Source organism: Eubalaena glacialis, chromosome 4 (assembly GCF_028564815.1).
Source record: "Eubalaena glacialis isolate mEubGla1 chromosome 4, mEubGla1.1.hap2.+ XY, whole genome shotgun sequence".
In the NCBI taxonomy this organism is placed as follows: domain Eukaryota; kingdom Metazoa; phylum Chordata; class Mammalia; order Artiodactyla; family Balaenidae; genus Eubalaena; species Eubalaena glacialis.
This window is the reverse complement of record NC_083719.1, coordinates 116,415,407-116,426,249: the sequence shown is the minus strand read 5'-3', so window position 1 is coordinate 116,426,249 and position 10,843 is coordinate 116,415,407. Positions and strand designations below refer to the sequence as shown.

The 10,843-nt window shown below is 55.7% G+C and overlaps 1 protein-coding gene across 1 annotated transcript; it reads right to left on the bottom strand.

The window, feature by feature from the left end:
• Positions 1-248: 248 nt before the first annotated feature.
• On the bottom strand, positions 249-4,049 carry EGR1 (early growth response 1). The gene is made up of 2 exons (XM_061189647.1): positions 3,493-4,049; positions 249-2,789 (listed from the first exon to the last, which is right to left on the bottom strand). The coding sequence occupies exons 1-2, from the start codon at positions 3,791-3,793 to the stop codon at positions 1,471-1,473; spliced, it is 1,620 nt and encodes a 539-aa protein (XP_061045630.1). The 5' UTR covers positions 3,794-4,049; the 3' UTR covers positions 249-1,470.
• Between the last annotated feature and the right edge of the window lie 6,794 nt (positions 4,050-10,843).

Sequence of the window (10,843 nt, the reverse complement as noted above, 5' to 3'; positions counted from 1 at the left end):
CTCTACCTCTGGCCTTTTTTAGCTTTCACTAACCAAGATAAGCCTGAAGCCCACCAGACTGAGGAATGGGCCCAGTATCAAGAAGAGGAGACCCAAACCCAATTCTCAAAGAATTCACTCCAGCGACACACAGTGGGCACGTCTCTGGTTGGAATATCCTTGCCTCTGGAAAAGCCCCTCAAACCCCTCGATAGAGATGGCTACTACAGAGGCCTCCCCCTAGCCCAGGAAACACACCCAACCACAGCTATTTTATTTTCCTTTTAATTTTTCTGAAGGATATACACCACATATCCCATGGGCAGTAAAGCGCATTCAACGTGTTTATAAGCCAAACAGTCACTTTGTTTAAGCAAACACAAGTACAAAGTAAAATAAAACCACAAAATAATGAACTGCATGTTCATAACATACAAAAATTGCCGCCTACTCAGTAGGTAACTACAACATTCCAACTCCTGAATATATATATAAATTTACATTTTCAGTTAAAAAAATAGACTTCTGAGAGTTCAGATTTTTAGATTTTGTTTTCTTACATTCTGGAGAACTGAAGCTCAAGCTCAGCCCTTTTCCTTATTTTGCTCCCAAAGCCTCCCCCGAATCACCACTCCTTGCCCCCCTTAAGGCTAGAGGTGAGCACATCCCTCACAATTGCACATGTCAAGCCGTCAGCAAGGCGCATCACACAAAAGGCACCAAGACGTGAAACTTTTTAAACCAAAAGGACAAAAAAAAACCCCAAACCTTTCAAAAAAAGGAGAAAAACCAAGCCATATTTTGCCACATGTGAGAGTACAGTCGGGCAATATTTACAAAAAGGTTAACAGAACAACACTCTGACACATGCTCCGGTTAATACAGAGAATTGCTGTTTCAAAAAAAGCTTCCAACTTAATTGTCACAGCATCATCACAAAACAAAGGATCACCATTGGTTTGCTTGGCTTTTCTTTTTTTTTTTTTTTTTCCCCAAAGTGAGGATCTAATTCCAAATAATACAATAGAGTATGCAAATTATTTCACATCAAGAGTACCCCAAGAAAAACAAAATCCATGGCACAGACACTGTACAAGAGTACAGGGCTGGACTCTGAGGGGCCCAAACCCCATTTTGCCAACTTGATTTTCTAGCATTGAAGGGAGCAAGGGGTCAGGCATACGATGGAGATGATACTGAAATGATATATCCAAAATCCATGCAAATCAAGTTCTTTGGATAGAAGTGAAGACCTTGCACATGGCTGTTTCAGGCAGCTGAAGTCAAAGGGAGTAGGTCCTGGGGAGGAAAGGGAAGTGGACAGAATTGTTGGCCAACAGACCTTCCACAGCGACCCTGGGGTCAAGTAGAGAAGGAGGATTTGGCTCTGAGAACCTCCATCTGACCTAAGAGGAGCCCCCTCCTACGGCCATCTCCTCCTCCCGTCCTTTAAGTCTCTTGTGTTTCATTTTCTCCCTTTTTCCTTTCCTTTTAGCAAATTTCAATTGTCCTGGGAGAAAACGTGGTCGTCATGTCCGAAAGCCCTGTGGAGGCGCTGAAGGAGTTGGTGACAGCTGAGGAAGGGAAGCTGCTGACTTGGGCGGGGAAAGCAGGAGGAACGGAGGAGTATGTGGTGGCCACGGAGGGTGACGGGAAACCACTGTGCACAGGCGATGGGTAGGTCGAGGAGCCGGGAGAGGAGTAGGAGGTGGGCACGGGTGATGGGTATGAGGTGGTGGCTGGGGATGGGTAAGAGGTAGTGACTGGGGATGGGTAGGAGGTAGCCACTGGGGATGGGTAGGAAGGGAGAGAGGAGGTAGCGGCAGAGGCCACACTTTTGTCTGCTTTTTTGTCCTTCTGCCGCAAGTGGATTTTGGTATGCCTCTTGCGTTCATCACTCCTGGCAAACTTTCTCCCACAGATGTCACAGGCGAATGGCTTCTCGCCTGTGTGGGTGCGGATGTGGGTGGTGAGGTGGTCGCTGCGGCTGAAGTTGCGCATGCAGATGCGGCACTGGAAGGGCTTCTGGCCGGTGTGGATGCGAATGTGGCGGGTGAGCTCATCTGAGCGAGAGAAGCGGCGGTCACAGGACTCCACGGGGCAGGCGTAGGGGCGTTCATGGGGGGGAGTCTTGCTGGGTCGGTTGGGGTACTTGCGCATGCGGCTGGGTTTGATGAGCTGGGACTGGTAGGTGGTGTTGAGGGCCTTCAGGTCCTGGGAGCCCGACTGTGTGGCAAAGGCCTTGATGGTAGAGAGTGGAGTGAGCGAAGGCTGCTGGGTACGGCTCTCCAGGCCCTGGAAGGGTTTCTGGTCTGGGGTGCCCAGGCCCAGGTCCCCCTGCTGTTGTGGAAACAGATAGTCAGGGATCATGGGGACCTGGAAGCCACCCTTGGCAGCAGGGTAGGCAGGAGGTGGGTACTGAAGCGCGGTGCCTGCTGAGCCTGGAAAGGCCTGACCTTGTGGCTCAGGGAAGATGTCGGTATTAGGCGTGGGGAAGGTGGGTGCCGCTGAGTAAATAGGACTGCTGTCGTTGGACTGCACTGCGCAGCTCAGGGGTGGGCTCTGGGAGGCAGAGGAGGAGGCCGCTGGAGATGATGCTGAGGATGAGGTGGCTGGGGGGTTGGTCATGCTAACGAGGCCGCTGACCAGGCTGAAGAGGGGCTCAGGCCATAAGGTGTTGCCACTGTTGGGTGCAGGTTCCAGAGAGAAGCGGCCAGTGTAGGTGATGGGGGGCAGCCGGGTGGTTTGGCTGGGGTAACTCGTCTCCACTAGAACCTTCTCGTTATTCAGAGTGATGTCAGGAAAAGACTCTGGCAGGAGAGAGAGAGGGGGGAGGCCTGGTTACTGGAGAGCAATCACTGGAGGGTGAGGAGGACCCACGCTGCCAGGCGAGAGGTCGGGCCAGCTACCATTGACTCTTGAGCTGGTTAATAATTGATAGCAGCAGATTGCAATGTTCCTGGACCCGCTCCAGAGGCAGAACCCATTTCAACAACAGCTGACGCAAATACGGAGAATCCCCCTCCACTGCAGCTCCCAGCGTTCCGCAGCAGCGTCTGCGCGGGCGAGGGATTCCCGCCAGCACCCCCTCGGCCACCGCTAGTGTGCGACCCCTACCCCGGGCTGCCAGGGCATCCCTGGCCAAGGATCACGGTCCTTCCCTGGGTACAGGCGGCAGGCTAGCCTTTCTGGAGGCGGAGGGGGCGCAGCCCTGCTCGTCAAAACAAGCCCTCCCCCCCTCCCCCCACCCCCGCAGCCCCACAGCTCTCCATCCAAAACAAAAGCTGGCTCCCCAGCGCACGGTTAAGGACGAGGAGGGGGTGGGGGGATGTCCCCAGGCATTCCTCTAATACAGGACCTTGGGGATGAGAAGAATGGAAGGGAAACCCCACTTGCATCCCTGAAGTCCAGGAGCACTGCCGCGATGAAGGGGGCGCTGCAAACGCCGTGGGGAAGGACCAGACGCCAGGATGGTGGCGAAGGGGCTAGCCCTCGGCGTAGGCCACAGCTTACCTGCGGTCAGGTGCTCGTAGGGCTGCTCGCCCGCCTCCCCCTGAGGGTTGAAGGCGCCGCCGCTGCTGTTGCTGTTGCTGCCGCCCCCTCCACCTCCACCGCCCCCGCTGCTGCTGCTGTTACCGCCGCTGCCCTCCGGGGCCCCGGAGGCACCGAGGAACTGGGGAGCCCCATTGCTCAGCAGCATCATCTCTTCCAGCTTAGGGTAGTTGTCCATGGTGGGCGAATGAGGAAAGGAGCCAAAGGGGTCGGAGATCTGCAGCGGGGACATCAGCTGCATCTCGGCCTTGGCTGCCGCCATCCCGGACTGGCGGGCGGGAGAGCTGGTGTTGGGGCGGGTGGGCGCAGCCCGGGGCAGGAGCTGCGGGGCACACCTCTCGGGGGCCTGGCCAGGTCACATGCGGGGCGCGGGGCACACTGTGGAGAGCGCAGGTGGGGTCTGCCGGCTCGCCCTCGCCGCCGGCCGGTGTAGACGCGGCGCGGCTGCCGAGGCTGGGGTAGGGGCCGGTCCTGCGGCGGAAGCTGGCGGCGGCGGCGGCGGCGGCGGCGCAGCTGGCGGCGGCTGCTCCCCGAGTTCTGCGCGCTGGGATCTCTCGCGACTCCCCGGATCCGCCTCTATTTGAAGGGTCTGGAACGACATGGACCCACCTCCTTCGTGACGTACATGGCCATAAATGGGAAGCAGGAAGCCCTAATATGGCAAGACGAGCCGGGAGGACCCGGAGTGACGTGAAGCCCCCTCTCCAAGAGCCATAGGCACTGCCATCCCGCACCCTGGGCCCGACGCCGGCTCCCACACCCTGGGTGCCCAGGCCTCGAGGAAGCTTAGCGCTCAAGCCACAGCTGAGGACTCCCGGACCGAAGCTGCTCCGTAGTTCCCGACGTTGCCCCCGCCCCTTCCCTCCACCTTCTTCCCTCCTCCCGGAGCCGGAAACAGCCGGACCATATCTGGGCGCTCCAAATAAGGCGCTGCCCATATAAGGGTTGTTCCGGCGGGGGATCCTTCCTGCTCCTTATATGGCGTTTCCGGGTCGCTGCTTGCTGTTCCCTGGCTCCCTCCCTCCTCCCTGGTTCCGAGCTGGGAGCCCTACGCGCGCGCAAGAGCCGGGGACGCCCAGGCGGGGAGGGTTCCAGGCGCGTAGCTCTATGCGCTTCGCGGCTCCCGGCGGGGACTGGGCTGGGAAAGCCCGGGCCCTGGGCGGGGACGAGGGCGAGTAGGACCTGGGTTCTGCCACCGTGATCCAGGGCTCGCCCGCCCACCTCTGGGACCGTGGGAGCCGGGCGGGAGCGAAGGGGAGGAGCTGCTGGGCTGGCCAGGGCAGAGGCCGCCCAGGAGAGGCGGGGCCCTGACCCCAGGCCTCGACCAATGGCATGGTGCCTTTCCAAGTGTCACGGGGGAAACTGAGGCTAGGAAATAACAGCCAGATGGTTCCTGGGTTCCTTCCTGTGCGGTACGGTGGGCCATCTGCTTCTCCCTCATCTGCCAATGGGGTGGGGCTGTTGGAGCTTGGGGATCCCTCTGCGCCACCCGAAGCAAAAGGCTGTTCTCTGGTCCCTCTGGGGAAGAGCCCACGTTTGGGTGGTTGGACGAGGTAAGCTGATTGCCTCTGGAGAGACCTGAGTTCTGTTCCCACCAGGAGCTGGTGGTCCCTGTGTTGGTGGGAGACTGTCCCACCTTTATCCAGAACAGGTGGAGGTGGGGGGGGGGGAAGTGTGGGAATCTGAAAAGGAGACTTCCCTGTGGACTGTCTGGGGACCCCAGGCTGGCTCGAAGAGAGGACCTGCTTAGCGGGTTGGTGCTGCCCTCTGGAGGTCCCTCCAGCTCGGTTCCCCCGGCCCCTGGCCGAGTGGGCTCTTCCGCCGCCGTCTTGCTCCCCCTCCCGGCTTCTGTGCTGGGCGCTGCGCCAGGCTGGGGGAGCCTTAGACGCAGTGAGCGCGAACTGAGCAGGCGCCGCATCCTAGGCTCCCCCTGCAGTCCCTGGGGAGCCGCCACAGCCGAGGCGCCCGAATCCCGGGCGGGATAACACTCCCCTCCTCGAGCCAGGCCAAGGGCGAGGGTGGGAGGAGAGGGGAGCAGACTGGAATGGTTCCCGCAGGTCTCCCGGGAGCGGGACGCAAACGAGGAAGCCCTCCCCGTCCCGTCCCCGCCCCTCCTCCCCAACAATCAAGTGCGCAACCCAAAGAGAACTGGGATTCCGGTAGGGGAAGGCTTCTGCTCTAGCTCTGAATCCAGGGGAGGTGGTGTTTTTCTGAATTTAAAAAGAAAGCAGAAAGTGTGTGTGTGGAAGGAGCTTGCTGACGACACTGGGAGGGAAGGGGGCGGGTTAGGGTCTGCTTGAACCTAAACAGCCTCAGGAAGTAGGTGTCGGAGGGTTTCCCTCTGAATCCTACACACACACACACACACACACACACACACACACACACACACACACACTTTCTTATAAAAATCGGCTTAAGGAATCCGGCAGTGAACCAGGGCTCCCTCGTCTCTGTGCTCTAGGTCTGAACTCCCCATCCCAAATGCTAGGGCCTGGTGGGTGTCCACTCCCACCGCCTACCGAGTTGTCCATTAGGAGCAAGAGTGAGGCACCTCTCTGAGGCCTCCTTCTGGGCAGAAAGGCCAGGCCAGTCAGGGTCAGATGTCTTGTGTCTGAATGCCCATTTTGCTACTTCCTGGTGGGATACCTTGGCCAGGATTTTTGTATCTTTCTTCAGCTGTAAAATAGAGCTAATATTAATGATGCCCACATGGAAGGATTGTTGTGAAGACTGAAACTTACATGGACTGCCGTCTGTGAAGTCCTAAAGCACAGTGCCTGCCTTGCTGTTGGCATTCAGTAAACAGTGGCTATTGTTATTTATGACCCCCACAGGGTCACCCACAGCTCACCCACCCATCCTCAGCCTCCAAGCAAACCCCAGTGACCCTTTTCTGAAAAGTTGTACAGAGAAGGAGAAACATTCCAATTCTAACACAGGGGACATTGTCCTGAAGAGCTAATCTGAATCCTTCTTGCTGCAGTAGAACATCATTTCCTAGAGCAGAATTATTTCAACCTTGATGTGCAGCAGAATCACTGTAGAGCTCTGAAAAAGAAAGGTTTTACCCTAGGCTGACTGAATCACAATCTTCCTGAGCTCCTGAGGGCCAGAACTAAGCAGGCACTTTGTCCAAGGATCCTTCTTCTGTCTCTCAGGAGCTGCCCAGACTCTAGGAGCACATCTTCCTCCCCCAGCCAGGGCAAACCGGTTCCCCTATGATTCTAATGTGTAAGCTGACCTACGGTATCTTCAGGTCCTCACTGAAGCTGGGCACTCGAAATCCTAACAATCTACATCTTTTGCTTTGCATGTCCAACCTTTCTTTTCCTAAGTGCTCCCTGCCAGCTATTTCCTCTGGAGAACCACCCCAATCCATGTGGTTGAGGGAAGAGAACCCCATCCTAGTTCTAGGAGAGGGTATGTCACCCTTGCCTGGCCATCCATCTAGGATGCTTCCATCCAGCAGTCCAGGAGCATTCCGTCTCCCTAGGCATAGCCACTGAGTCAGGATGGGCACATGACCCAAACCAGGCTAATGAGAATCTCTTCTTGGACTTTTTCTGGAACTCTTGAACAAGGGGAATTCTCTTACCCAGGTGGTAATAAGCCAATAGAATGTAAGCCTGGAAGCCATCTTGCCATCAGGACTGGAGAGCTTACCTGAGAAGGAAGCCAGTGCAGAGGAAATTAGAAAATAGATTCACACATAGAGAGTAAGTCTCTGGATAGAGCCTGGACCTTTTAGTTACACAGGCCAGTGTATTCCTTTTTTATTTAATAAAACTTATTTCAGTTTCTATTACAACCCAGCACGTTCTGATTAATACACCCATTATCCACAACAACAAAAAACTTTTTTGAGGACTTTCTGTGGGCAAGGCCTGGGAATAAGGCCTAAGGCATAGGCCCCTGCCACTGAGAAGCTTACAGTTGGGTAGAAGGGAGCCTGGATTCCACGTTACAAGAGAATTAAGAATAGGCAGCAGCCCTGTTAGCCACCAAAAGTCAGTTACGCTACAGAACATAGAGGATAGGGGGCTGGGAAAAGGACAAGGATGATATTTTGGAGGAGAAAGAACGTGATGAGGGACAAACTTTGTGGTGAGGAAATGAGAGGCACTTTCAGGCCGGGGTTGGGGGTGGGTTGGCCAGGAGAGTCCATGTGTGGTCTGTCTAGAAAAAATGCGCTGGAGTAGAAAGGGTTCCTATTGGGAAGTAGTAGGAGATACAGTTGAATAAAACATTCATTCTTTTAAAAAGAGGTTTATTGGCCATTGCGTGTATCAGACGCAGTGCTAAGGAGGAGGTGGCCTTTTCAACTCTGTCCTGACTCCACGGTATATGCCCCTGGAAGGCAGCTTTCACCCAGAAACAGTGACAACAGCTGGCTCAGAGCCCCTACACACTGCCCACCTTCGCGCTTGCTGTGAGGGGGCATGAGTGAGAAAGAAGCCCGGCGGAAAGCTTCCTCCTGGACAGGGTTATACTGCTGGTCCGCCTTCTCAGCAGTGGGGCTGGGAGCATCTATGTTATCCCCATTCTCCTCTGCTCTGTCTTTTGGCCAATGGCACACTTTTGTTTGCTGTGACTGGGGGGACAGAGAGGGGAGGAGACATGGTGAAAAGAATTGGCCCCTCCCAAGGAGGGTTTGTGAGCACCCAACTTGTGACCAACAACCCAGATGGGACAACAGGTCTGGGGCCTAAAGGAAACCAGGTTGGGAGAAGGAAGGCCCTGAGCACCCTGGCCCGGGTGTCAGCGGGGCCTCAGGGGGGCTCAGGGATGAGTCTGGGACTCTCAGACCTTGCCTGCTGGGTGACTGATGCCAAAAATCCTGGAAAATGTGAGAGGCCCTCAGAGGGTCTTCAGGTCTGAGCTGCTATCTGGGCTCAGACCTTCCTTGCAAACCAGAGAAGAGGAAGAGGCAGAGGTGAGAGCAGAACTGAGCTGGTCCAGGGCAGCTGAGGCTGCAGGAGAAAGCCAGTGGGAACCATCATGCCTGACCCAGGGCTGAGCAGGCTGCAGCTCTCGGAGGAAAACAAGCCCCTTTTTCCATTGCCGCTTCCTCCTCCCCAGCCCCAGGCTACGTCAGCACCCACATGTGCTGCTCAGATCGTGGTTTGCCACCACTGTGGCCAGCCCAGGGCTCAGGAAGTGACTCTTGCTTTGGTTCTGTCTGGGGTGCCTGTCACACTTTCCAATGGCTGATCGGCTCCGCTGGAAATGTGGAGGGCCTGGCCTTCAATGGGTCTGGGGGTAGCTCTGCTCCCACCCCAGGGAGGGTCTTTGGGTACGGAGAGAAGAAACCTGAAGAGGCCAGGTATGGGGTGGGACAGAGGGTGCACTGAGAGGGTGGGGAGAAGTGGAGACATGGAGGAAGGGGGGAAATGAGAGATAATCATCCCAGAGTGTTGTGGTGTGAAACCATCTCATCTCCTCCAATTACAGACAGGAAACCAGGTGCCAGAGGAGACCCTGAGCCCTAGGATAGGTGGAGAAGGGCAAGTTCTGAGACAGGCCCATGCAGAGTGATGCTGCGGCCTGAGGAAGAGGGGGGTCCACTGGGCTCTGAAGAGGTGCCTGGCATGCACCCTGCAGATGGCATCCAGGGCTGCAGGGAAGAGCCCATGGAGGATTGGCCCAGGTGGGGGTCTGCCTGCAAGAGTTGGGGTCTAGGCTGCTGTCCTCAGAGTCTGCCTGAGGGGTCATGTGCTGGACAAAGTTAGGTAAGGCCTGAAGTGGAAGTCACGGAGGTGGCACAGAGGGGCCATTAAGGGAAGAGGGAGTGGGTCAAGATAGACGACCTTTATCGTTTAGGCCTGCTCTCCTGGTCCTCTCTGCCCCAGAGTATCCTGCAGATGCAGAAAGAGGCTGCTGTCCCTGGACATCAGTCCCTCTGCCCTGTGCTGAGTGGCCCCTCTCCCAGGCTCAGGGCCAGCAAAATCCTGGGCTTAGAGGACAATCCATCCTGCGATGGCTTCCTTGCTCCCCCCACCCCCAGCTGAGCGTGCAGCAAAGCTGGCTGCAGAAATCTCTGGAAGCTCGTTGGGCAGGCAGAGGGAGGGGAGTGTTACATAAGAGCCCACTGATGTGCAGGAAGTCTAGAGCAGCCTTTAGATTAGAAAGGCAGCGTTCCCATCCAGCCCAGAAAGGCAGGAATAGCAACAGCGGTTATTTCTGGCCCCTCACCACCACCCAGCGCCAGGGCTGCTCAGCTTCGTGGTGGGTGAGCTTGGACTCTGCAGACCTGGGGGGAGGGCAGGGAAGGGGGACAGGTAGCCCCTGGGGTTACCCCACTCTGGTACTGGCCTCACCGTCCCCTCCCTCTAAACACCAGGATGCTGAAATCGGTGGTGGTGCTCGTTTCCTCTGATTTTCCTTAATCTCTAGATGCATTCTCTATCCCCACCCCACCCCCAAGACACATTTACGATGTGACAGCCTCCGTGCTAAACACTTGACAGGCATTTGTCCTCACAATGCCTTATGAAGTAGGTTCCGTTCTCATCCCCATTTCACTGAAGAGGAAACAGGTTCAGAGAGGGCAGGTGACTTGCTCAAGGTCAGAGAGCCCGGCAGTGGTAGAGCCAGGATTCCAATCCAGACAGTCTAGAACCCTCTAGCTGAACCCCAGCTTATCCCAAGAACTGTTTTCTGGGTCCCCAGAATGAATCAGACAAAGCTTTCATCTTACCGGGGTTCTTGAGTCAAATCGAATAGGGGAGGTAGACACATGAACACATCATTTCAATTCATTCATTCAACGATTACTTATCACACATCTGCTCCACTCTAGGCATTAAAGATATAAGGAGAAGTAAAGAGGGTTCTCCCTTTTTTGCAGGTCATAGCCCAGTAAGGGAGACAGACAAGTAAACAAGCAATTTTAACAGTGTGATATGTGCTATCATGGGGGAAGCACAGTGACTGTGGGAGCCCCTAATCCAGCTCCCACCCACTGACGTGGTTCCCAGTCAGTCAGAGAGCCGACTCACCATTTTAAAATAATTCCAGGAGGCTGGGTGAGGGAGGAATGGTGGTGAGACCAGCCAGGAAACCATGCAATCATCCAGGAGAGAGGGTGAGGTCTGGGTGCATCAGCACCAGCTATCACAGAGACTCTCTTCAGGGGCCTCCCAGTCAGAGGCAGAGAGCAAGAAAAACTGGCACCCAAATTTACTGACAGGCATCTCAGCCCAAAGTGCATCCATTTCCCATGGTACGGAGGCAATAAGATAGTTAGAGAGGCTGGATGGAAGAGTCCTCTCTTTTTCCTTCTCTAATCATCACCCTATCTGGTCTACCC